Genomic DNA, 27,976 nt, shown 5'->3' on the forward strand with positions numbered 1-27,976 from the left:
ATTCCCCAGTATGCTTTCCATACTGTAAAGTGTACCTAGGACTATATTGAAGCAAAGTGGCGGCCTCCAAGCCGTTCTGTTGCTACTAGCTAATGTCAGTCACGCAACGAGCGTATGCGAAGGAAGACAAAATCTTCATGTAACCCTGCAAAATCTTAAAGGGTTTCTTTAAGTTTACGTTAAAAAGAATCGACAATTTCCACAGATTTATTCGTTGAGACTTCTCCACCGAGCCGTGGCCGCCGGAAAGAGTTCGGATGGCTCTGTGTCGTCTGCTACGCCGCAGACAACAAACATCAACGAAGTCGGTCTACACAGCGGCGGTTGAGTTGACTACCATCGGTTCCTCGAGTGCTGCGACGGTAGTCGCAAGAGTTAGCGCCCATCGATCCTGATTCAGAGAAGCTCAGTGCCAATAGCAATGTATTATTGCTGGCGGTTATCTTCTGTGAATTGCATAGAACAAAGCTAACATACCCCAAGGCTATGACCTCGTATCATCGAAATAGTTGATAGTGAGCATACAGAAGTGCATGATAAACCGCCAGAGTGCGTCTTCGGATGAAACTTACGTGAATGTGTATCAAGTTCATCACTACCGGCACTACTGGCTATTTGAATCCAATATCTACTATATATGCATAGAGATCGCGCTCTGATGCGCGTGTGTCCTATAGAAAGCGAATCTCTATCGCATACTCTGCTGAAGTCTGTTTTATGAGAAATCCCTGTCTTCAACTGTTTAATTGATTAGCGCTTGTGATCGAACTGAGGAGGCGGTATTGTCAGTGACGACAATGACTTCGCCAGCACTCTTACGACAGCCATCTGTATATAACCCTCAGTTCTAGCCGACTAACGATACGAACTGTGCCAGCGGTGATCAGTGTCAAGCAAAATTTCGTCATCGTTTGAGTGGAAAAGAGTATTCGGCTTGAATGATTTCAAACATTGTAGAGTATCCAGAGCGACCGGCCACTAAGGACGAGCTGGGGTGATCCTGTTTTCTGTTCTATGCGCATGGATCAGAATAATTTGCTGCATTGTGCCACTTCATCTCCTGTTTCTAGCCATCATTAGCAGCACAAAATTAATCGAACTGTCGCCTTCATCATCGTCATCAGGCGCTGCTGCTGCTGCTGCTGCTACTAACGATGTCGCAGGGACGATCGCTGTATCAAAAACAGCACCAGCCACCACCGCCGCCGCAGATCTCGTACCCACTTCTTCTGGAACTGCTTCGGTAGAGAAATGCGAAAGTTCGCGTGCTAACTTCTGTCGTGCTTCGGAAACGTCCAAAACCAAAACTAGATTAAAATCAAAACAACAATATAACGAAACGGAACTCGAGAGATAAATAGCTAAAACGGCTACCTGTCACATCTATTCCGCAACGGTTACGACGGGTAGCAGCAAGTTGTAGTTATGTCTACGTACACGTCCCCGCACACCAAGTGCTTCGTTCGCTGTGTAAGTGAGAGCTCGTGTTAGCGAGTGAAGAAAAGTGCAAGCGATAATAGAACTTTGCTGTGTGGCAAAAAGGGGGGCAACTAGGCGAACCCAAACTGTGTTTCACGTCAGTCAAGAGCTCTTTCGTTTGCGTTGGTATTAGTATTATTACATACAAAAGCTAGACCGCAACAGATCAACTACTGGACAACGATTCTTCAGAAAGATTCAGTATTCGAGTAGAATAAGTACCATCCTTAGTGCGATGACAAGGCGATGACAAGTTGACTTTTCGATCTTGTTCACCGTCTTTGTATGAGGTGCCTGCTACTATTATTAATGTCAACTCCTATTTGTCTCTCAGCACGGCTAGCCGGCATCGGCCGGTGCGCAGTTTGGCTAAGAGGAACTGAAGTACGAGTACTGTGTCTGGCTGCAGGAATTTGATGGCTTGAGATCAGACGCCGCGATTTGTAATTACAGAGAAGCTGGTCGTGAACTTTGTGAATTGATTCCATAGATTTGTGTCTGTTTAGTTAGTGGAACAGACCGCAGAGATCGACCACAAAGAGAACGGCTTGAACGAAACTGAGCAGAACGATACACAAACTGAATAGCGTTATTTTAAAAAAAATATTTATATTACATAAAAGTCACGAGCTTAGTTTAAGCGTTTTACTGCTTTCTCTATTGCTATTGACAAAATAACGCTGTTTTGGTTTGTTTAATAGAGATTCAAAATCTGAAAGTAACTAAGTTTTGGACTTGGAGACACCAAGGTACTATACCACGGAAAGACCAGGTATATTGATTGTCAATTATTGTATACCATCGCTATAGGACAGTTCTATGAAAAACTTCATCTCACTTCACAAACTATCGGGGTTACGACTCTGCAGAAGAAAACATATTGATGTTGGTGGGGGTGACAGATAGCTTTGTGTGTAGAGTTAAAAAAACTCGAATATTGACGTTGGGCAACAACGGAGAAAGGGATTTGCTGCAGCCACTAGTGGATTCGCATAGCGACCTGTGACCAGACTGTCGACATCTACTGACCTGCGACTAGAGGATGTCGGGCAGGCCTCGTCGCGGACTTCTGGGCGCCGTCTTCGGAAGGTCGCGCGACTCATTCGGAGGACTGGTTGAGAGCAGAACTTTGTACCAGTTTGAGCCCTCAAGCATCGAGGTATGAATATCTAGAGCGTTAACACATTCAGATAAAGCAGGCTTTGCTCCATTCAAATGAAACTTATGCGCATGTGAATATATGACTATCCATAAAATCGTCGGCGCTGTCATTTACGCACATTTTTACGAAGCCCATAAGTTAAATAGTGAAGGTTTGTCTCTGAGGTTTATAACCGCAACCTTCCAAAGATACTTGGCAAATCAAATAAAGAAAATAGCACAATTTTTGTATTACATTTGACGATTGTGTGACCGTTGGCTCCTTATAATGGTATGAGTAAATGTTTTCAAAATGAAGTCACCTTCTCTAAGTTTTTGCTTGAAGGAAAAACCAACAACAAAAACAAAATTGCTTCGCCCAACATGCCCTGAGTCATCGTCTAGTCTAATCCTAAAGCTAGTAAGCGCGCGGTCCCCTGAGGCTACAATTTATCCGCTACTGTTTGTAGAAGCTTACGTGACTACCCTTAACTCTCCGATATAAACGTATTACCAATCGTGTAAACTATTTTATTTCATCTTATTTACTCTATAATGTTGCGTCGTCCTTTGTTTAGTAGTGCTAAGATCACGCGTAAACATAATGTTTCGTCTAATGCCCTGATTACGCGGGGACATATATATATGGTATTTGACGAAATCTATATTTGGGTCCACTTTATACATTAGATTCTTCTACTTTTCCTTTGTTTGCCTTTGAATCGAGTGAACGACGATTGTGTGTTGAATCGATCGCGGCAGAACGACGTTATTACAAACGTGGTATCAAAATGTTCCCCGAGTTTTATGTATGGTATTGTCGTTAAACATACATTAGATAACTGGCTCCCGGCATGAAACGAAGTCCATCTACGCCCGGTTTTGAACATAGATCACCACGTGTAGCTGAGTTTGGTAGACAAACATATTACCACTGCACCGTCACAGCGACACAAACGCAGCGCCGATCCTCGGTTGAACAGCCAACTATGTGGGTGCTTTTCGTGCCTTAACCTACTTTGATGGTATGGAGTACGGCCTTTAAGCCGCGTTGTTTTCTTATCGGTTCAACAACTACTGCTTAGCATCACATTAAAGAAGCGCTGGCCAATTCTCGGCCCCTTGCAAGACCACTTAAGGTTATTTGATAATACTGAAATTATACAAACTAGGTATGGAGAAACGCCACAATGGTGAGGAAGCAATTAGCCGAAATGCTCTTACTCGTGAAAGGGGTTTAGCATTGTTTTCACTGAGTTTGGTCATTCAGGACAATGATATCATATTCCTATACAGGTCCTCTTTATGTGAAGCGTGCTTATGGTTTTTTTTTTATCAGTGCGCGCTATATTATTCGAATGTTAAGTTCGATTTCCCGTGTGAAACTTCATATAAAGCGTATCGCCTACGTAGCTGAATTTAGGCACATTGACCTCTCGGCGGATAGTAGCGTCAAGTCATCAATTAATAAGTAATTTGAGTCAATTTATCTGTTACATAGTATCTGACAACACTTCGAACATAACTACAAACAGAGACACTTAGAATAGAACGCATTCTGTCAATAATTATTCTAGTGGTAAACAAACGTCCATCAACCGCAAAAACTTTACCGCGAAATTCGGATCCACGCAAGTCGTCAAGCAAAATGCCTAATGGCTGGACTATCGTGACCTGTATAATATAATAATGACAGTATTAAGTAAAAATACAGTGGGACAATTACAAATCAGTAGTTAATGTAGTCATAAAAAGACTCATATCGTTACTGGTATTCAACTCAACAACGGAAAGTATGTTGAACTCGGAATGTTTTTGTTATTCAATTCATGATTCTGTGATATAATTGATAGATTATGTACGATTTATCGTTCCGAGGGGAGTAGTCGAGGCTGCATCGATATAATAAATTGGTGCAGGTTTTATGTATCATAGTAATTTCTATTATTGTTAGTTTTCAAGTTAATAGAGCATGGAAGCTGACAGGTTGAGACTGTTCGGTAGGATTTTAAATTTATTCAGTCTGGGTCAGTTTAAATGTATTTGTTTCATAGATATGTCTATAATAAATAAGTGACTGACAATCTGCATCTTAAACATTAAGTAATTTAATTCTAATAAAAAATAATACCCGTAACTATATGTTCCCACATTTTATGTTGTTGTTTCATTTACTCTCATGTGCTCGATGTTTCGTCAAATAAGCTCCATAGCTCAAATTTGTGTTTAGCCACCTGGGACATCTCGCGGAATCTAACTGCGCACTCAAAAGTTTCCTCTGAAATCCTAAAATTGGTTAGCTGCTACATAATTAAAGAATGAATTTTTGACGAGTGTATTCCTCATTTTCTAATTAAACATTATGTATAGTTGTCAAACACAAAAAGATCACCGCAATGCAGAAGTGAAAAGAAAAAAGGCCAATTCTTACTTACTTTCTACCAATATCTAAAACACTCTTGTTAGTTTATGTATTTTACAAACTGTATATTGTACAGGCAAAGGTACTCATGGAAGATAGATTCGATGCATCAACGTTATCGGTATAGCCAAGCGTGAACACGAACTCTAATCGTTTTTGTTAGTATTCAGCCGATTTTTTGCTACCACAGCTCAGTCTTGTTGTTTCCCTGGGCGACGTCTTCACGTACACATTATCCGCTTGTTAGGCACTTCACATGTTGGTAGTGACTAGGCCTCAGTAATTACTATTTATTGGTTGAAGCAGTATAACAACATATAAATAGACAAGACCCTTTGATCTGTTGTGAATCTGGATAATAATGTAGCTGAATACTGCAGTAGATTACGAATTGGAAATTGACTCTAATAACGTTGCTATTTGACTATTTTGAAGCCTTAATATTCCTATGGAGCTATGGCAAATTTAACGATGCAGTTAACAAAAACGTCTGGAATGTCTTACATTTAATGAGGCCTTCGGTAAGATTCGCAAGTAAACATTAATTAGATCAAAATTTTTCATTTTTGCGGGCTTCATACATCATAATATTCTCGCTACAACACACGCGCTCTATCAATTGTTAAAGGATGAAATTTACATACTTAAAGCAAATTTTTATTTTTTTCTCATAATAGTACATATCGCTACTGGAACTAATTTTTCAGTGACATAAAGCTCGAGGTGGCGTATAGTTCAAAGGCTAACTTATCGTGGCTGATTATCTTACCAGTAAGGAATCGGGATAGGACAAAAAGGCTTGTTTCCAAAGAAGGCAGAATTTCAATTGTTCGCAAACAGTACATGGAAAACAGATGTGGAACTAGTTATTCATACGCAAAAAAAACATGTCTAAGTAGCTTACATTGAAATATGCTTCTGATAATGTGTTTCAGTTTACACCGACGGTCTGAGAGCGCTGACCATTCACAGTCGCCTTAATAAGAAAAACTGATGCGGAGTTGCCTACTGTTGACCTGTAGCATTTACTGGAGCTATCTTTGAATGAGAAAAAAATATAGGAAATGTTATAATAAGAATTAAAGTTTACGATTTTACATTAAATCAAGCGAAGGAGTCGATAAAATATAGCATTTAAAAGCTCATGTCGACCCAACTTCTTGTAAAACGACTTTTTAAACCAACACGTTTACCAAATATGATTCGTATTAACTCAGTATCATTATATCAGTCAATACTCTGTGGGAAAGTATGTTAATACGTCGCGTGAGACGTAGAATGAAAACGCCATTGCTCCATAGTATTAAACACATTAAACTTATTATTCAGCTTATTTTAGTGACTAGCACGAACACTTGAGTCAAAAAATACAAATGTATATATATAGTTCCTTAGAATTTTCATAGGAACTAGTGGATTTCTCCTTCTTATTCGCCTATAATGACTAAATCGAATAAACACCGCTGTATATATTTAGAAGATATGTTTCTCGAAATCTACTTTTTTTTTAATTAGAGTGAATCTTTCAAATGGCTTTCCCTGCTTCCTGAGGAAGCACACTTGCCGTCACATTTGATTAAACGTCGAAATCTTTCGAGAACTAAACGCGCTGCTTAACGCCACAGATACCAAATAGAGCTCATTTGTAATTTTATAGGAGATACCTGGAAACTCGAAATTAGAATGTCCAGATGTCTCCTATAAAATATATAATAAATAATATAATATATAAAATATAAAATACAAGACAACTTCTGCAGTAATGCACACTTTATGGTTCCTTTACTAAGGCGTAATCGCACTCCTCATGCCCGTCGAGTTGCGTGGTTTTGAAGCAAAGCCTAATAGCAGTACTGGACGTAAAAGTTAGAAATATTTATATAGTTTTTTTTATTTTATTTATATAGTTTGAATGATTTCATCATAAGTACCGCTACAGAAAAGAAGCAACTTCAACATCTACTCAACACTTATTTATATTTTCAGGCACTTTCATCGAAGAACGACGCAGCCACAAGGCTAAAATGTCTTCGCGATATTAAGTCAGACCTCGAAATTTATCGTTTGGAAGCCGTAAGTGCAACAATCAATAAGGCAGTGGTTATGCTTAAGACGAGTTGTCGGTGTATTTCTAAGAGAAATTGTAACCAGCTTTGATGACAAGATCACACCCTGCAAGTATATAGAGGTTTTCTAGCCGCTATTAGATAAACATTTATTGTCAAAAGGGACCTAGTTGATTCCGGTGAGACGCCTATCATACATTAAAGAATCGACGTGAACAGAGCTTGGACATGCATACTATTTCGAATAAAAAGGTTTCCTCCAGCTTTCATTTCGAGTGCTCTGGATGTGTGTGGGTTCTAGGCTGTGCCACTCATTTGTCAGTCTCTCAGCAGTCACTATATGCATTAAGGAAAATTGCTAGTGGAATACAAAGAACGTAAAAAATTGCAATACTCTTTCGAATCGGCTTCTTACCCGTGATGACAACAACAGTAATTTAAGGATCATAAAGCAAATATAGTTTTATAATTAATTTAGTACAGTTTTATACTTTTCAAGAAATTTTGAATATTCATCGTGATTTGTCTAGAATACTAGACAATTCATTTGAAAATAGGCTTCACAAAATTTTATGAAGACAATGTTACAGGTTAAGAGGAAAAAAATTAAACTGGCAGTAGTTACTGTAAGCGGTGAATCAGCTATTATTTGTTATTTTTTTTTTTTTTTTTTTTTTTTTTAGCTATTAAGTGCTATTATACTCAGCAAAACATTTTGACGTATGACTTTATAAATGTCCTTTCACGTGCCTTTTTTAGGAGCAAATTAGCACCCTCTATTCGCTGACAAATGATCTGCAATCACCTGCGCAGAGTCGGGAGGTGCGAGAAGAGGTGGTTGACTTCTACGTGACAGTTGTAAAGACCCAATTTGAACAATTGGGCTTAGCAAGAGTACACCTTTTTGGTGTCGTCGAGTGGAAGGCTCGCGATAAAGATAAGGTAGTCATTTAGCTTGATTAATTCCGCCCCTTTTTTGATTATGTTAGAATCACGCTGCTCCAATCCAACCGCCATAGTTTTTAATTTTTCTTAATAGGATATCTGAACTGACTCAAAAATATAGTCTGTTTTTGTAAGGACTTCCTATACGCGCAAAACTAACACATAAAGGAGATTTCCCATTTTCTGTATACGTACGTAATCTAACAGGTAAAGAATTTCCATCACACATTCTACTATTGCAGGAAATTGATGGCCGACTTAGACTTTTACAGGCACTGACGAAGGAGGGTAAATGTATAGGACGTTTCGAACGGGAGGCTCGTAAGTCGATCAAAATGATATAATAGTATAAGAAACATAACGACAATAACAAAATAATCTAGTCTAAACGAAAACGTAGGCACCATTTCTATCTGCACAAGACATATATATGTGTTTCTTCTTTCTTGTTTTTTCTACTTCGCTTAACTTCGTCGGCGTCTTTGGGGAGATATCATACGCTTGCTGCTTTTTAATGCATTCGAAGATCGTACATGCAAAATGTGTCAATCAAGCAGTATTTTTGTTAACATTGGTTACTGAACTGGATGACCTTTTATTTCGGCCGACAACCATACGAATTACCGCAGAGAAAGACAGTGTCTTGCGGCAGCCTCATCATTCTAACAGCACGGCAATTGTGGCCTAACTAATTCCAGCCGCACTTATCAAGTAATTAATATGTTCCTAAATGTTGTTCTATTTGTTTTAGCAAAATTTATAGCACGATGGATGCACGAGGTAGTGCAAACTCCACACGCATCCGCGTATCTCAAACTCGTCATCAATCTTGTCAAATACAATTCTGCCTTCCTTGATCGGGACATCACTCATAAATTCATCGAGTAAGTATTGACTCGTGCAGCTTAACGGGGCGCGTATGGATCCTTTATAAACGAAGCTAAATTTACCCAATAGGAAATAATAAAGATATCGAAATAGCAAGAGGGACCCGAGCTACATGAATCATAGCTATTGCAATTAATTAATTAAGCTACACTTTCTTTGCCAGGGAGACGTGAGTTTCGTTATCATTGCTATATTCTTCATACGTAGACGCTTCTTGCGTCGTAGACATGAATAATCTTGCAATAATGCTAGTGTCTTTTTTCGTTGTAAGTGAAGAAGTATATCGTAATTATGTCCTTCGCCTTCTTACTGCTTTTCTGAGCTTGTCTTTTAAGAATTTCAAAAGCCGCATGATAGCGACATAAAACAAACTCAAAAAATTCTATAATTCTGAGGTTGCTACATACTTCTAAAAGTCTATATTGCCACAAATACCGGAATACTGTTGCTCAGTGAATATTGGCGATCTGAGAGTTTACTGATTCAAATAATAAGAATTACAACCCGATTCCAACCTTATTATTAATTATAAGTATAGACCAATTATCAGTAAAACAATCTGTGCGAATAACTGGTTTGAAGATTTCGAGACAAAAGTAGATGACATATAGGCGTCTTGGCAGTAACTTTTATCTTCTCATTTGACTAATGCGTTTTCCATATCATAGAGAAACGTGTATGCTGTGTTATTCGACGGCCTCGGAGCAGAATGTCAAGCTCGGTCTCGAACTACTGGACTGCATGGTCAGTTACTCACTATTACGAACCGAAGTTCTCGACTACATGGTACCAACCGTCTGCCGGACCGTCCTTGTCGAACCGTATGTAAAGCACATGAAACTATTCAGGAATAGTGTCAAATAGAGGGAAGTATTTCGAAGAAATAAAAAAAAAGATGGTAGGAATAACTTGAGCGGCATTTCCTGGAAGATAGATATTATTCGATCAATAATAACGATATGCATAAGTAGTAGTGCTTTTAACTTTGTGCTGAAGAAATGTCTTACACATGAACTGCTCTAGGCTATCTTGCGTGTTCTGGCATTAACATTCGTTTTAATAGATACTCGTTCTTCGATCGTCCAGGTTGATAAAACCGTCAAAGCAGCTAATGACCAAACTTCTTGGCACTCACTTGGGACGTGCGGCTGTTGCAAAAATGTGCGAAATCCTTGAGGAACCTGCGAGGCAAGTAATAAATCGACATGTCTTACCTTACTAATTGTTAGCACTTGCTTACCTTTCATCTGAACATAAATCCTTTACGTGTATTGTCCGTTATTAGTTTACACTGAAAGAAAGCTTTTTTCATGTTAGAATACATTTATTGGCATTTTTTAGGTATTCCGATGCCAATTTGCTTCGAGGCGCGGTTGTCTTTCTTGGCCTGGCGATGTGTCCGGCGCAACAAGACATGATCCTTTCAACTGGTCACACGGCGATCCTAGTGGCAATGAAAAAGGTTTGGTGTAGAGAACAGGTTATAAAGAAATCTAATAAAGAAGTTATTTTACGCAATTCTGATTTGAGGTCACCTTAGAACTAGAACATCTTACTGCTCATATAAAGCGTGTATGAATTTACAAAAATAACTGCGTCTGTATGGTGAAACAGGTTCTGGCTAGCGGAAAAGCGCTGATAGCCGCAGAGGTTTCGCGGACGTTAAGGGCACTGCTGGAAGGAGCTGCCAACTACAGTGTTTCAAGTATGGGCGGAGCGCCGTCAGGCGTTCAAATTCCATCTATTGCAAATATACCAGTACAACAACACCAAGGGGGATGCCCCACTCAAGGAGACCTAGCTCTTGGAGTTGACTGGGCGCTTGTCCTTGATGTCGTCCACGAGCTGATCAAGGTAGGCATGAACGTAACCAGTGGCACCATTTTTCGTATTAGAATAACGGAAGGCATGTACGAGATTTTATAATTTTTTTTTGTATATTAAGATGGAAAATATTATCATTTGCCGACTGTAAGTTTTGAGAGAGTTGACGTTTTTGAGTGAACTGTTGGAGCTAAAGTTCTCAACGGAAGTCTTATTTGGATTTAAGGCGTTACCTAAATTTACTGAGGATCCAACGAACACACTCTCCAACAATGAGCTCTGTGTGACTTTGCTGTCAGAACTCGTTCTTTCCCTTGAACGAATGGCTGATCGGGGTGCCATTTGTGGACCGGATCGTGAACGCCTATTTGAAATCGTAGAAAAATCACCACACCATCAAAGATCGGTTTGTAGTTTGCCCTTCTCATATTCTATTACTGATATTCCAGTAAATAATTATCTACATCTTGCTCTAATCATATCAATCGCGTTTTTGCGACCAGTACGAGGAGATTATATATATCCATGGTCGTAAATGTGATGTGGTTCAAAAAGTGTGTACACGTATTCAACGTTATAACTGCGGCTCACTGTTACTCCGAGGATGCGAAACTCGATTCTAACTTGCAGTGGTATCGACACAGAACGCGAAACACCTGATATACTGAATAGCGGATTTATTGTCTTTTTTACCCTTTGTGGATTAATATTTCAGGAACAATCTCTTATCCGTTTACTTGAACAGCGTGCATCAGCCATACGGCGACATCCTGTAGACTGGTTGCAACGGCTAGCTAGTCTAATGGCAGCGTTCTACATCGATGCCCCACAAACACTTCGCCTTCGATCACTGAATGTTCTCACCGAAGTCATCGAGACGTTTGGCCCAATTTACGATGAAAAACTTTGCGAAAACATTATCGTTCCATACCTTGGTTCGTGCAATGAAATTCACAAACGATTCATGTTTCATAGAAACTAAAAATGTAAAATTGACCGCCATTAGAGTTGACCACTATGTGTGAACGCTATGTTTGTGTGAATTATCATATGTTACGGATTTCTTAGATAACTTACAGAAAAATAGTAAAAATACTTGCAAATCTTAGCCATATTTTTTTTTCTAAAATCAACGTTTTTATACAAGAAACGACCAAACTTACAAGTCTAAAAGGATACGTTTACATCTGAAATTGATCTATACATATTTTTGTTATATAGCACAGCTAAACCACTACCGCTACAGATATGTGGATTCATCAAATTGTTCTGCCCTTTTTCTTACAGGTAAGGTGTCCGAAGAGCGGGATGCAATTGTGGGAGGTGAAGCTTTGAAAGCCGTAGCAGCTCTTTGTCTACGGTGCGCTCAGCCAAATAGGAAGACAAAAGACACCTGCGTAGAAATAATCGAAACGGTACGTAAATGAGCTGTATAATACAATGAGCGCTAAAAAAAGAATCCGGCCGTTTGTCTTATATTCACCGTTAGGGGAATTCTCATTTTTTTTTTCTTTTAAAAAAGCTTTTATTCTGTCTTAAGTTATTCGATGCAGATTTGCAAATGCAACTATCAAGTTGTTTGCCATATTAAAGTTTCATCGAGTACTGAGTGCCTTTTGGAATATCGTTACATTGTAACAATGGGTACGCGTGATCCAAAATGTGGATAAAGTGCTGACTTTCTATTTCGGCATCAGCTTTTACTGATTTAATACTAAAAAAATCCAAATATAGATTTAAAAAAAGGGCAAATGTCTGGTTATAGGTTCTTAATCAGCCTTCAGCAGGTCCGCTGAGTCCGGTAGCAATTGATAGTCTGGTGGAGATCTTTCGCAGGGAGCTTTTTTCTTGCTCGCCACATCCAATTCAGCGGATCCTTGATAAACTCGTCGACTGGATTAACAAGCAGGTACTAACTACTATAGCTTATTCCCTAGGTTTGAAACGTTTATGGGTGACAGGAATAGTTAGGCTTCATCGTAAATAACAACTTCGAAATTCCTAGCCATTCCAGCAGCCAAGTTAGCGTGCCCCGCAGCAGCAAGTTTCGTTCATATAGTTTAGGTCCCATGACTCAAGGAATTCGGAGTCCTATGAGTCCAGATAGCTATATAAGAAGTTCTTATTATTATCACTGTTATCGTCTGCATTAGTACTGTACACCGGCGGGCGAGACGGGCGCTGCGCTTTTGGACACAGTCGCTTCGATACGAAGTCGCCAACTGGTTATGGACCTGCTGGTGTCTTTTAGGGTCAGTGCAAGAAAACAGCTTGCCATCGAAGTGCCCAAATCCGACGAAGCTCAACCACCTTCGCAACACCAGCAACAGGCAAATAACCAGCTCTATAATATCAAGTAAGTTTTAGGTTCAAGGGTAGATCCGTAAAGGTGAGCAATAGATCATATTGACCTTTACCTCTCTTTATTCAATAACTTTGCCGTAAATAAAGATAATTAATCGCCTTCATTTTTACATCCACCAAGGTATTATTCCTGTCAATTGAGAGCACATGAAATTCATCATATTTTAGGTGCTCACCTTTGGTGTTTATTACCGGTTCAAAGTACACGGAACGATTGTCAGGACAGGGAATTGAGGTCGTTGTTGTCAACGTTGGTGCTGTTCTACCCGCAGTGGCAAATTTCCTTGAGGTGAGATATTTACTTCAACAAAGTAAAGCTATTTGAGCATAATACTAAGAAATAATCAAACAGATTAACACATTACGAATCGGAGTAGCCACTGTATCAGCAAGATCGGACAAAGACGCAACCTTGTACGCCCATACGTCGCAAGAAGGTTCGTTCTTTAAGTAGTTGTGAAATTATTAGTAGCAGTAATGGTTTACAACGCCTGCTGTCACGCGTCCTATTGCAACGTTCTTTACGTTTCAGACGGAACCAAACTGGCCCCTGTTTATGTCCATGGCAGAGAAGTTGCCACGATTTTTGCAAGATCGGCAATTAATGTTAGTGAAAACACCACCAACGACTCTCAGTGAACGACAGCAGCCGTCGCTGGTAGCAAAGTAAATATACGAGCCCAACAGATAAATATAAATACTCCGTACATAATTGTTTTTGTTAAAGATATTAACAGGTAGTTCTTATTTGTGTCAAAGGCCTAACTATGGAGTTATGTGTCAACAAATATAAAGTGGTTTGTAGATTATTGAAACGTATTGTTACTCCGTCCGTGAATTATTGCAGTGATTGATCATGGAAAGTCAGTATTAAAAATATTTCTTTCACAAAAGTCTGTCTACAGAAGAAATGTGACTAACGAAATGTTCTACGAGTACTTACTGACAGTCTTCGTTTAATTCGTGTCATATAGATATTGTCAACTATTGTGTAATCTAATGGCGGACCAACGACGCTTTAAGGAACCCCCGACTATGGAAGGCCCTGAGGGTGTTTTGGACCACCCCCTTATGGGGAGTCAACAGCATCAGTTACAGCAGAGCACCTCAAGTACTTCTAGTAACAACAACACAAAGCTATCGTCCGGTCCCACATCAAGCGATATTCAGCAAAAGGTTGGTGACTTAGTTATTAACAAGTAGAGAAATTATGGTCAAACTTAACAAGAAGTATATATCTTCATATTTTTCTTCTCAGAGAGTAGCAGGTTACTAATTGTGGGTCGTCGGGATATTTTTGGCAGATTCTTCCCATTCTAGTCGTGTTCCCTATTCATAAAGCGGATCTTTCGGCTAACGCACAAAGAGCTCTAGTGAACACTCTTCTCCAGGGTATGTCGTCAAAAGCGGCTCCCCAGTGCATCCGGACTTTGACACTCGTCCTTCTTCAAATGCAAGACCAAATGTACCGAATGGCCGAGAACGTTATTAACAAGCTCGCTCAGGTATTGGATCTTCTGGCCGCATAAAGTAATTCGATTTTGTTTTATTATTACTATTATTAAGAAAAAACCGTTATTCAATGTAGCGGAGACAGACGGAAGCACAGCGTTAACCATATTTTGCTTTTCCGCATCTGCGACCAGGTATCAGATACGAAAGCGGTAGCACTGCCAGTACTTGATTTTCTTTCAAGTCTCATCACACTGCCCGGGATCTTCTCATCATTCACAAGAGACAACTATAACAAGGTTAGAGCTACTATTGATTTCTAATTGTCATGGACTAAGTGTCAACTCGGAAAAATTCAGTATCGTGCATTTCAGCGTCACATAACAATCTCGTCTTTCGAGTAATAATATGCTTCAAGATGTACTAACAGAAGCATGTTTAGTTTCTGAATTTGACTTGATCTTGATTTCTATGCAGGTATTTGCAATTGCGCTTCCGTATACAAACTCGGTGAAGTTCTCCCGCTACACTGTCGCTTTGGCACACCATGTCATAGCGCTTTGGTTCCTCAAGTGTAAAACCGAGTTTCGGCCGGCCTTTGCCTCGTTCATTATGAAGCGTCTGCGAAATTACAGCAGGTAAATTGAAATACAATGAAATACAAATAACTCCGTGGACGTGCCATTGTATGAGGGAGAAAAAGATGATAACAATGATGATGACGATTAGCTTAATGAAAGTTTCTTTGCCAGCGCTGTTCTGGAATCTTATAAATATAAGATTCCAGAACAGCGCTGAGAACAGCGCTGAATAACTCTTGTGTCTCAAGAAACCTTGTGCCCTACTTTGGTATTAATTTGCAGTCGAAGTTCAACATCGGAACAACCAGTTCCAGCTATTGGCGGCTTCGAGCCTGTTCAGCGCAGTCGAAGTGGCAGTCTCAATGAACGCAAGGCAGGAGGCCAAGGTAGCGGAAGCGGAATCGGGGCTATCGGCCGAACAAGCGGGAATAACGCAGGCGACAGCGGTCACCTTCAGCTGCAAGACGAATTGGTAGACTCAGCCGATGATTTTCTCAATCAGTACTCTCAAGGTGAGTGCTATTTGGTTCAAGCATTGGCCACGTTATAACTGTGTTTCTTTAGTTAGAGTTTGACAGAATTCCCAAATCACTCGCACTAAATTTTTCGTATCCGTCTAGAATATTTTTGTTTGTGAGGCTAATAAGTTGAGAGTGGATATGCGTTGCTAAATGGATTGCAATTAGATTATTGCAAATGACGATCATTTTATTAGAAGATAGGTTAACCTGCTGAATTAATGATTGTTGATGCACGAGGATACTTAGTACAGAAGGCATATCGCACAAAAAGAATGACCTTTATTATATGAATTTCATTTTTTTCTTTGCTGACTACTGCAAGCTACTATGCGCTTATTTTTGGCTAATTACTGCCATCTGTGTAGGAGCGTGTTCTTTGCAGCCTCGAAAGAGCGGTGCCGAGCATTTCCTAGTCAACGGAGGACAAAGTGTGACTTGGGTTAGCGTTAACAAGGTATATACACTCATCCAATTAACGTATGTAATACGTGCATGCCCAGATTTGAGCCGAGAAGCAGTCTTTTGACAAAAATTGAATCAAAAAAAATAAATTGACCATCGGCAGGTAATAACGATTACAACATCGGGCTGCGTTACTAACACGCCCTCGAACTCTGGAGGCGTTTGTGAGAAATGCCTGCGTCTTTGCCGTGTATCCAGCGTTGATCCCGACTCTGATGTGCCAGCTGATAGTGGGCCAGGAAGCCTTAACAATTCAGGCCAACCAGGCACGACCCCTGGAACGCCACTAACACCGGTGACACCGGCTACTCCAGGTGGATCTTCCGGTCCACCAGTTTTCAACAACAACAGCAGCAACAACAATTTAAATCTCAGCTCATGGGGTTGGTTCTATCTCATCTGTTTCTGTAGCAACTTTATGATATATAGAGGAATATCAGAGTCTACTGGCAGAGTATAATGGTATATACCGATATGTAGGTAAATCCACTTTGGCTTACTTGTATTAACGGGTTTTATGACGAAGTTCTATCAGATATATCATATGAAATAATTACGGACAAATCCACATATGGTTTTATCTCATTGTTTAACAACAGTAGCAGCAACAGTAGCTCTGCGTGAGGATGGATCAGTATGTGTTAAGACAATATTCAAGTATTGTTTTGTTAGTTTGCATTTCTTGTACTTCTTTCCATTTTCCAAGGTCAATATCTAATTATATAGTGATGTGTGGGTCACCTTTAACACTTGAGTAGAAAGTTTGGCTCACTCGTCGACTTCGGTGAGTCCTGTGGGAAGTGGAGGTCCTGGCCAAGAAAAGTCAACAGGAATTTCTGGAGGCTCAAAAAAATCACGAAATTTAAGTTTTGAGCTTGCGCCGCGTTCCATGAGCGTTGCCTCTCGGGACGAATTGGGCATTGGCAAACCCACAAGATCAGATGGTCAACCGACAGTCAAGTATAGCTCTGATGAACAAATTTACCAGCATACCTCATCGCAACAGCAACCTCAGGTAAAAATGTGTAGTTGAATCGACATGCTGACGACAAAAAGAAATCCGATTTTAGTCAGTTTTCTTCATGAAATTAATCTCTAAAACACTTAATATAACCGGCAACTTGATTTAGAAAAAAAGCAAATACAAAACGGATAATTTCAAGATCACTACCCAGACATTGCACGACTGGAAACTTACAGAAAAAGACGTTTCAGACAACTATACATGCATACAGCAGCTCGCAGGCAATTTCAGTCGGCTCATCAGAGAGCATCCTAGCGGTAAGAGCGGAGCGCAAAAGCACGTAGTACAAAATATAAAGAAAAGATTATTGTGATCCCCGTTTGCTAGTCAGCTAATTAGTTTCAACAGTTTGATTGCACCGTTTAGCCTGTTTCTGTTGAAGGCTCAATACACTTTTGTTTAATAGACTTCTCTGTAGCATCCACCATATGTATACAATGAATGTAAGTTTGCTTTGTGATTAATTCGCGAGTAGTATATTACCGGTACGCCTTAATACGGTTGCGTTTGTGATCTGACAGTTCTACAAAATGAAACACGGTTAGCTATATACAAAACATAGCTGAACTAGTGCGACTAATGGGTCACTCTGTTGTTGTCATTAGGTTGACAATGTGATTTACTATGTGTTCACCGGTTCAGCTTGCCAGTAAATCTGTAAATCTAAATGACTGCTGCAATTGGCAAAAAAAAACATTAGAGAATGACAAAACGAGTAAGCAGCTGTGTCTAAAATCCTGTACCGTAATGTCCATTAGCAGTTGACTTTGCCGATATCTAGTCAACATATTATGATGTACGACAAGTTACAGCTGGACAAAACAGCTTTGATTTCCATGGAAGCATTGCTTATCCGTTAACCATAATCGATTTAGTTCCATTCCAGCGCGCACAATTACAGCATTCAAATATATGTAGATAGCTCACTGCTTCAACGAGTAAATAGGGACGATTACTTCGCTATTTTTTCAAATGCGTAAACAGTCGAGTTCATCGGGTTCAGGAGGTTCCGGGGTCGCCACCGGGGAGGGCGGTATGGTTCTCGCACGCGTGTGCAATTGCTGGTGCCGAAACTGGGGCGAGATCACCGTTCGTAGACCCTCTGGCATCACTTCGTGCACCGTTCGACTGCAGAATGACGTGTTTACGACGATGCCGTTGCACGTAAGTCTGAAAGCACTAACCGCGAACGAAGCTTAGATAGACACTTTTTTTGAAGATGAAATCGCGTGTACCAATAGAGGAACCGTATTTTATTAGGAAATATACGAACCACTATGGCCGACAATGCATTGTTATATATACCACATCATTGTGCAAGGTGAAATACAATGGGCATCGAAAACTGCGAATGAGCTGTCTATTGTTGCCATACTGTTAATAACCAACGTCTGCATTCCCGAAAAGCTTCACTTATTCAGCATTTTGTTAAACAAAGGCAACTCTTCCAATATGTAAATATGCTTATTTGATTACTACATTACATGTTAACATTGTCCTTTTTTGCCCTCTACCTTTTATTTTCGTATTTCAGGACGTTGCAATTCCGGACATTGCAACAATGTTCACCAATCTTCGGGTGTCTTCCTTACCAGAAGCTGCTGAGGGAGTAGGTTTAATTCAACCAGCGACGCCCTTCACCGCTGGATTGGATGCAGCCGTTGCGTCCGCTGAAGAAGAAGCTTCTAGTGGCCCATCTCACTCAGAGCCAATACCCACTCCGGTGGCTCCAGTAACGTTTGCACCTGCTGCATTGCCTCCAACGCAAAAATCGGCCCCGTCATCGCCAACAGAGCCCGCACCAAAACCATTAATTCAACGTTCGGTTTCAATGACTGACAAGGAACGGTATTCGAAGAAATCCCCCAGAAACGAGTGAGTCAAAAACAGAACTCTGCTCCTTCATATTCTAGAAGAAATTCAAGTAATGCTTCGTTTTGTATCTTCTTTTTCAGGTAAAATAGGTTTAGTAAGTTCATCGAATAAAGCATGAAAAGTATAACATTTTCTGTTTTGGATTCTCGTTGACAGAAAATACGCTTCCATCCCTGAAGAGCCAAAAAGCAAGCGAGGATCACTAGCATTAGCTCCGAGTAGCGACACGTGTGAACTCCTATATGGCGAAAGGAACGCCCCTTCCATGTTCGGAACATTCGGAGGGCCTGGTGAATCATTCCGAGATCGGTCTCGAACAATATCTGTAATGACTGCGACTCGCCAACCGACGCCAGTTGATTTTGGCCCATGGAAAGAAGAAGTTCCGTACACGGGTATGCACCTCTAACAGTATTTTAGATTGTCTCATTTTTTATATCGACAAGTAAGCCTTTTTACCAAAACATAAACAAAAGTATTTTAAATTAGATGTTATATTACGCATAGGCTTATAAAACTGCCTAGCGCTGCATCTTATCTAGGATTTTATCTAGGCAAAGTAACTAACTACAACTTTTGTAGAACTAGAAAGTTTACCACTATAATACCACTATGACGGTCTAAGTCGCAGTAATCCGTCTGATCTAATAAGAGTCGTACTGCTTATTAAATATTGCTCTTTGTTATTATTGTTTTTTTTGTGCCAACAACGATGCTATAGAGAGGGCGTGTTTGAGTCCAAAATTTCTCTTTAGCCGACTGTACGATATGGAAGCATCGTCACGGTCTGGAAGCGAATTAGGTCCTTCGTCCAAGACGGCTTCTAGCCAACCCCAGGCGTTGATGGTAAGCGCCTATAAACTTTATTCGGCCTGTTAATGTTATGGTTCTCGCTAGGCTATCTTTTAGTTAATAAAGCTTTTTGGAAACCGTTAATCGCAATCACTACGTACTCACCCGTGCTATTTATAAATCAAGTTGGTTCATGAAAACCCGTTTGTAGGCTACCCCAGAGGATTGCAGTAATACACTCGAGGTTTTGGATACGACGTTGGCCTATGAGACTCACAAGATCGGCGTCGTCTACGTTGATGTCGATCAACAGGACAGTGAAGCCAAGATACTCGCCAACTCCTTTGGCAGCAGACGGTACCTATGATTTTTTTTTTTTATCTATTTTGATATATCCTCAAATGTTCACAAATGAAGTAGTGTTTGTGATTCATCTTACTACCATTTAGTTACCTTAGCAATATAATCAGTATAGGTTAGCTCAAATCTAATTGACAACCCAATTCACTCCAATGAACGATTAGAGCCAATTTTGAAAAATAGGCAAAGGTACAGGTCTTGTAGTGATGTGAACAAGCTTTCTTCATATTTTAGGTACATGAATTTCCTTCAAGGATTAGGCGCATATGTTCGACTGAAGGACATTCATGGCGTTTCGGTTTATAGCGGTGGACTAGACACGAAGTATGGAGAGGACGGTGATTTTTCAATAGCATGGCATGACGACGTTATGCAGGTAAGAGATCCTTTAACAAGTTGGAGGATGTTTTGGAAATGATAGGAAAAACTCGGTCAATACAATATCATTCAGTTATACATTATGTATAAATATATTATAATATTATTACTATATATTTGATATTATATATAATTACTTATATGTATTATAAAAATATATTATCCAGTTATATATTATATATAAATACCGTTCAATATGCTACACTTATACATTTATTACTACTACATATTTTTGCAACAAAGAATTATTGCACTGAACAAATCAGCTAGAATGCGCGAAACTGATGCGTTGCTGACTGACAAGCTGTTTATTATGCTAGCAACCCATAACACATTCTGAGATTTCGTCAATTTTAGGTGATGTTCCATGTAGCGACTTTGATGCCTACAAAAGCTTCGGACATACAATGTTCTGGAAAGAAAAAACATATTGGAAACGACTTTGTTGTTATCGTGTATAACAATTCAGGTCACGAGTACACACCAACTAAGGTAAGAACGAGTAATCGACGTATGCAAACGACTTAATCCGCAAAGGGTTGTCGTGACCGCAAGCGGAAGAACAAGTCTTCCAACGAACAAAAATAGATTGTTTTTCAGAACAAAGCGGCAAACTCTAGAAGGTTTCAACATTGTCACTTGGAAGTGACTGTAAATCTTGCAATGCTCTTATTATTCCAGTGCCCTTTTTTGTAACAGTGATATTGAATCTAATGAAGTAGCGATTTTTTGTTTGAATGAGATTCCATATACTAGCATATGCGCAGTACAAATTAAATAAAGAATACAAGTATGCTAAAATTACGGAACGTCCATGTCACATACAGGTCTTATCCTCGCAAAAGCTATAAGAATCGAAGTATACTATCGTGCTTAATATTACTATCGTGTTTTTTTTTTCTGTTACCGCCGGTGTTTAGTCGAACTTCTTGCACGCTTGTATTATTGTCACACCTCAAGCGGAAAACACATCTCTCGTACGTGTTTGGTTGAAAAAGGAACTCTTGTCAGAGGTATGTTCTAATATATATATATATATATAAGGTTGTTGCAAAAAAATTTGGCAGACTTACAACGCCATCAGCAAACGAAATTTAGCTGATAAATACCCTAGTCTTCTACATGTGAATGGAAGCGGCTAAGTTTACATTAGGATAAACGAGTTCAAAAAGAAGAACAGATCTCTATCTCAGATTCTAAGTTGTTGTTCTTCTACGGCCGCGGGGCTAGAGAAATTAATCAATGATTAATAAAAACATTAGGTAAGGAAGTCTTAAATAAAAGCACAGTATGCGAATAGTTCAAACGTTCCAAGAACGTTAATGTAAGCACTGAAGACCGCAATGAACAAGGTTTTTTAAGGAAACGGAGCTTGATTTCTAGAAGTCAGAACTAGCATTTCACATAAAACGTATTACAGAATTCCAACACAAATGCTGTAAATGCAGAAGCTAAGTAAAATGGGTTCTTTTGAATGAAGTACAAGTCAGTGGAAGAAACGTGTGGTGTGGTCCATATGCAATCTGCGGAATACAAAATTCTCGTAAAATACACGCTCCCCATAGACAAAGCATGGCTCAATATCTATCGCTAGTCGGGCAAGGTCTAGGTAAGGAAATGGCGTCGCTCTAGAAATAAATCGAGTTTGGTGGCACTGTTGAGTAGGTTTGAAAGTAAAATGGCGGTAATATTTATAATGTAGATTCGGACTACCTTCTACTACGTAAATCTCGCTAAAGATTAAAAAAAATGCAGCTCGCTATTCCGAGTGCTTCAAGAGACTCATGGACCGTTGGCACGGCAATTCAAAGCATGCAGTTTGGTTCCTTGACCAAGATGCCTCAATTATTTCCTGGTTTAAACAGATAAATATTCAATATTGGTTTCAATCCGCTTATTCTTTCAATCAAAGTACGTGTAGTTACGGGGTTTTCCATGCCCTAAAAAGGGCACCTAACGGGCAAGCATATTTCACCTTCTACTTATTTCAAGAAGTTATACATAATAGAACAGTTACCTATGGGATCTCTGATGATAGGTATATTGTCCAAAAAGTATTTCCAATATATTAAAGAATTCTCTTTCTAGCTGATCTAGTTCAAAAGTTAAGCAATTTCAAAGTACACCGGATTCGTTCCTGCTATATATATGTAGTACTATTGCCATAGAAATATGGTTCCATTCATTAAATATTACAACGGAAATATAAATTATAAAATTAAATAAACGTATTTTTGATGGATATATGATTACCTTTCACCAGCGGTTCAATCGCAAATCTCCAACAGTCGAACCTCGTTATTGCTGCAATATACAACATTATAACGTATCCTATCAGTAGATTCGGAACACTTTTCCGCCGGTAGTTCAAAGGTAGTCCGTAAAGCCATCCTAGGTAAAAAAAACTTGGCTTCAAAGTGCTACCAATAACAAGTGTTGTCCGGGGTGGACGGGCTCTCTGATGTGGACCTTTTGAGGACAGCGGCTCTCCAAAACATACTTTAAACTTTGCTTGTTACAGGTAAGCGCTGATGAAGAATTAACCCGTGGGTGTTCAATTCGCGACGATGCTCTGCCAAAATATGCTCGTCAACTTGCTCTACATATGAACGTGAGTAAAAGACGTTATCTTCAGTTACATTATTATATTACGTGTTAACTGACTAACCATATCATGTATCCAGCATAATGAGCTAAATGCGTGACGGCCATCTTAGTTATATATGCATGAATGTCGATATTGTTTAACAAGGTGTTGTCCTCGAACCTTTAAAAGATCGAACGATGGGCATGGAGTCATTGCGCGTGTAATCGATTGTTGTCACCTTCATAAATGGTAAAACTAAGAACCATGTAGGCAGCTGTGATTTTTCTTCCTTTTTCCTACTACTTTACACCCAGTTGTTTTCCCCATTAGGTACCACAGAAGACGTGGCCCATACGTTTTGGCGCTTATGTTGTCTAATCAACAAACAACAAACCCGCAATGTATTATATCTCTCCCAAACAGATGTAACTTTTCAACAGCTACTACGAATGTGTCACAGTGCCGTTTACTAATTATTTACATGAAGGTTAAGCCGTTCCGCACACTGCGTTCGGTTTAATTCGATAGGACTTCAGTATATAGCGAGTACAATTAATCTTAACAGAGCTATAGGACGTAAAACACGAAACATAGTCTTTGTATAACAGTGCTTCTCATAACACAGCATTTTATAGGAGTGATCTGTACGACTGATAAGGAAAACTCTTCAAACACTTTTACGAAAGGGTTCTCTAAAAGTAAATATCATATTAGACATTGAAAACTCTGCTTTCCTGTATATCGGCTAGCTCTATAGCTGTGGCTGACTCGTCTCATTTCTGATGTTGTATCAATGTACTAATATTTCGCTCAAAACGCTAACAAGGATTACGACTGATTTCGAATGTCCGTAGCTAACCTTTTATCTCTCATTCTACCCGTTGTGATGTAATCAGATGTCAAATGTAAAACCCGTTTGCTTTCGCGAATGTGTTTAACTACATTGTTGAACATTTCCTCCAGATCGCTTCGACAATCCACGTGATGGGTTCGACCTACGTAAACAACTGGCTCGAGCGACTTAGGATTATTCGTCGTCTCCGGGATAAATTACAGAAACGAGCAGCGCTAGAGGCCTCAACTCAAAGCTTCCAAGGCAACGCAATTACACCAACATTGTAACCTTTGTGGGGGCATCGTTATTTATCGATTCATCTCACGGTGCGTGTGGGCCTAGACAACAGGACGAACCAGGCCGATGCTGTCTTGGGATCTCAATGCAGCCATGAAGTTGAGTTAAAAAAAAAACGACGAACTTAACGCCATCCTGGAAATTCACCCAGTCACTAATCGTTATTCTGACGTATCAGGGAATCGACTAAAATAAGCATATAGAGTAGCAGAAAAACGAAGAGATATTAGCGTAAAACATTGTTGACGTAATAACAGCAGGTGGATGGCACAGAGAGGCTGACGTAACAGATTTTTAAGTGTTATTTACAAATTATTCATACATATGCACAGGGCCCAACGGAAACTGACAGCTTCGTGCTTTTTTAATAGACATGTCTAGTGCCAATATGGCAAGTGATTGAAGTACGATGAAAGAGCCTAAAAAGAGCAACCTTATAAAAGGTGTCCGTTTGTCTACCGGTGAACTCGTTTATCGAATTGTCAGTCTCGAATGGTTGGATATACTTTAATTATTTTTTCATAAGTATTGCATAACGCCTCAACACGACAGTAACGCATTTATATGCGTGACTTTATACATAAATATGGTAATATGCATATATATTAGCTAAAAAGGAGAAAGTAACAGAAATGAAATACTGCTATTGTCCACTAAGTTAGAACAGATTTGCTCTAGTCAGAGTCAACGCCGTAGTTTAGTTAATAGAGTATAGATAGTAAAGGAATACAGCAATAGATAAAATTTGGCATGATACTGGTTCTTGCTGATAGTAATTAATCGATCCAAAACAGATACGTCTATAAAATAATTCCAGACAGCAAGAATTTAATTATTGAAATCGCTTTTAAAAATCTACTACGAATACGCGCGCTCAATAGAGCGTTTAAAAAAAAAAATAGTACTTGTGTGTCTAAGTTAATCGTCGCCATAGATCGCTGAATTGGAATAGACAACATGCAACACGGAAGATCCCAACATAACTGATTGTAGGTTTCTATCAGATCTTCAAGCTATTGTGGGTGATGTGTATTAGCCTATGGAAAGACATTCACTGTAACTCAAGAATAAGGAGACTTTTAAGCAAGAGGTTTTCAAATTTACGATTATACAGTGCTCGAGCAGGATTTTGACGATCAGACAGGAAAGCTACTCTGGGTGGGAACTGGCAAGGAGGACGTGTCATGTTATAATTTTAATTAACATTATATCTTATGGCGCATAATTGGTTATGATTACTGACTTTCTTGAAGCGCAAAGGCTACGCTATAAGCGCGCATTGTCTATCAATGATAGCTGCTGCGATAAAAATCGATGGTGTTTCCAAAAAGAGTTTGAATTCAAAATTGATCCATGCATGTTAGGCTAGCAACTATCTACAGGACTGGTCGACTGAATGACTGGCAGCTAGACCGTTATATCTAAAGCAATAACAACATTGAGTAGCAGTACTGCTAATAGCAACAACACTAATATTGTTATGACAGCTCTAAGTGTACACAGAATGATAGTCCTTTAAAGTAAGGTGATGTATTTTTACACAATATAACAAAATAAATAAACGTATAGATCCACGGATAATAAGTTTGTGCACTTAGGAAGTTTAGGAACAGCGGTACGGAAGACGAGGGCAAACATTTGCGTATTCTGCTGTGGGAGCGCATAGGTGACTCAAAAAATACACAGAAAAAAAGTCGAACACACAAGTGATTGCATGATGGTGGAGTTACGGAACAACCAACAAAAACAGAGTATGTTCATAGCATGATTTTAAGACATGAAACGTAACGGAGGACCACCATATACACACATACACATATATACATAAGTAACAAAATTACATGTATGCAATATCATTAGATGAAAATTAGCTTAGTAGTAGGTAGGCACTCATTGAGGAATATAAAATGTGCCCATCCTGAGAACTGCGCAATACGGACAGGTAACTAGGGTTCTAAAGAAACTGACTGCGATTTTGGAGATGTTGGTGAAACACGTCGATAGGAATTACGTGTTTTTTCTGCTCTAACTAAAGGATTGTGATCATCACTACCATGGAGCTTATACAGTTATTTCGACAAAAGAAAAGCAATGTTTAGCAAAAAAACATGTTTACACTGCTGTAGCAATAGCTAAATTTAAAGCAATTGTAGAATTCTTACGCTATGAACTAGCATAACGTCAACCTGTGCTACGTATATAGCCAGGCCATTATTTTGCTTATATCGCCAGCAACAATTCAAAACAGTTGTTTTGACGGAGGTAATAGTAGCTAAGGGCACCCAGTAACTGTTGTTTCTACAGCACTGTACTGGGGCATTACAAAGAGGTATTTGGCGACATATGTAGAATGTATTACTGTCGTAGTGTTATCCATTTTTTCTAGATGAATTTAACAAAACGGTGCCTCTCGGCAAATAGCAGTTAAAATTGAGGAAAGGACATTATATACACTATTTATTAATAGTGCGAACAGATTCAACTAAATAAAGTTGTCGTCGTTAGGCATTCTCGTTGTGATTGTTTCAAAGTATATATACGTAGTCTTATGCGAGCTTTTTAGTCCCGTTATTGGTTTATCTAGCCCGATACTTTCAGCAAGCAATTTCAGAACATCGAGCGTTGTAAATGCCATTTTGAAAACATGCAAGTAACGAAATGAAAATATGTTGATAACCTTCTATATATTTGGAATTTGAAGAATCGTAGAAGCTCACAGTTGTGATCCGACACGAATAAATTTCCGCTACTAAACAGTTAGATTAAACATTGTTAAATCTGATATTGATCCATATTGTCAACGCCCAATACAAAGCTTTTGAATACTAACGCAGGCCAGCAAAGCTTTCAATAAAAATTTGAATATTCACCAATGTATATATATACATTGGTGGAAATTATATATTAAGCGTACAATCTAATCCGTTAAAGTTATAAACTAACCTTCGAACTAGAATTTTCATGATGTGTTAGAAGTACTTTTCATACTTTTGTCTTACTACTATAGCAGCCTCTGGACAGCCATATACATCTACCACTTGCGTTGCCTTTTATCTATTATGTAGTTTGTCTATATCTATCACTTCTAAAAGTAAATCGATAGTGGGATATGCTCGCTCTATAATCAGATCCGGAAAATAGCGGGCTGAAGCCAATGCTAGATGTTCCTTTATTCAATATGGGGAGCAATTAAGGCATGACAATAAGGTCTAACATTGTCATCAAGTAGGCTGCATACTTGCGATTGCCTTGCTAATGATCCACGAATCCCTTGAGGAACTAGAGATAACAAGCTGTATGCATTATTTCACGTTCGGCAGGTACCTCATAGTACCAGATGTCTTCCATGTCAGCTGAAAGTATTACTAACACCGTATGTTCCGATACCCAGTAGACATCGTCACCAAACTCCATTTCTCACCAAAGCAACGCCGTTTGCTCTCTTGGTTTCGCTGCGGCTGGAGGTAATGGTGAAAACCGTGCCTCGTCTATGGCACCCGTGTGCGGGTTTTTTTATTGACTATAGTTCTGCAAATTGTACGTAGAATACACTACACACTTCCCAACTGGTTGGAATCGATTCATGAGGATCTGTTTTTAGTCAGTTTTCGCTTTTTCAGCATTTGGATTATAATTATCTTTTAAAAATAATTTTCATCAAATTAGATTAATACTTCAAACAGC

The 27,976-nt window shown here is 39.3% G+C and overlaps 1 protein-coding gene across 3 annotated transcripts; it reads left to right on the plus strand.

Moving 5' to 3' along the window:
* The first annotated feature begins 309 nt into the window (after positions 1-309).
* gig (TSC complex subunit tuberin) lies at positions 310-26,800 on the plus strand. Of its 3 annotated transcripts, none has more exons than XM_022795763.2 (35): positions 310-2,638; positions 7,028-7,114; positions 7,867-8,049; positions 8,295-8,373; positions 8,804-8,936; positions 9,609-9,761; positions 10,027-10,128; positions 10,282-10,402; positions 10,555-10,794; positions 10,991-11,170; positions 11,480-11,699; positions 12,052-12,179; positions 12,530-12,673; positions 12,918-13,120; positions 13,297-13,417; positions 13,661-13,794; positions 14,103-14,304; positions 14,433-14,633; positions 14,775-14,879; positions 15,058-15,218; positions 15,444-15,673; positions 16,048-16,136; positions 16,248-16,527; positions 16,903-17,159; positions 17,345-17,425; positions 18,153-18,332; positions 18,703-19,043; positions 19,200-19,438; positions 19,765-19,889; positions 20,047-20,192; positions 20,430-20,571; positions 20,931-21,065; positions 21,494-21,586; positions 23,095-23,184; positions 24,124-26,800. In XM_022795763.2, exons 1-35 carry the CDS (start codon positions 2,522-2,524, stop codon positions 24,280-24,282), a joined length of 5,601 nt encoding a protein of 1,866 aa, XP_022651498.1. In that variant the 5' UTR covers positions 310-2,521; the 3' UTR covers positions 24,283-26,800. The 3 variants fall into 3 exon arrangements, with proteins under 3 accessions (XP_022651498.1, XP_086838736.1, XP_086838737.1); XM_086982610.1 differs by having other exon boundaries at positions 17,360-17,425; XM_086982611.1 differs by lacking the exon at positions 17,345-17,425.
* Positions 26,801-27,976: the final 1,176 nt, after the last annotated feature.

Source organism: Varroa destructor, unplaced genomic scaffold (assembly GCF_002443255.2).
Source record: "Varroa destructor unplaced genomic scaffold, Vdes_3.0 BEIS01000003.1, whole genome shotgun sequence".
NCBI classification, from domain to species: domain Eukaryota; kingdom Metazoa; phylum Arthropoda; class Arachnida; order Mesostigmata; family Varroidae; genus Varroa; species Varroa destructor.

Bases quoted from the DNA above. Each gene is read 5' to 3' on its own strand.
- gig (XM_022795763.2), top strand. From the start codon at position 2,522: ATGTCGGGCAGGCCTCGTCGCGGACTTCTGGGCGCCGTCTTCGGAAGG. The intron at 16,528-16,902 runs GTTGGTTCTATC...ACACTTGAGTAG, and splicing joins TTTAAATCTCAGCTCATGGG to AAAGTTTGGCTCACTCGTCG. The intron at 20,193-20,429 runs GTACCTATGATT...TTCATATTTTAG, and splicing joins AACTCCTTTGGCAGCAGACG to GTACATGAATTTCCTTCAAG.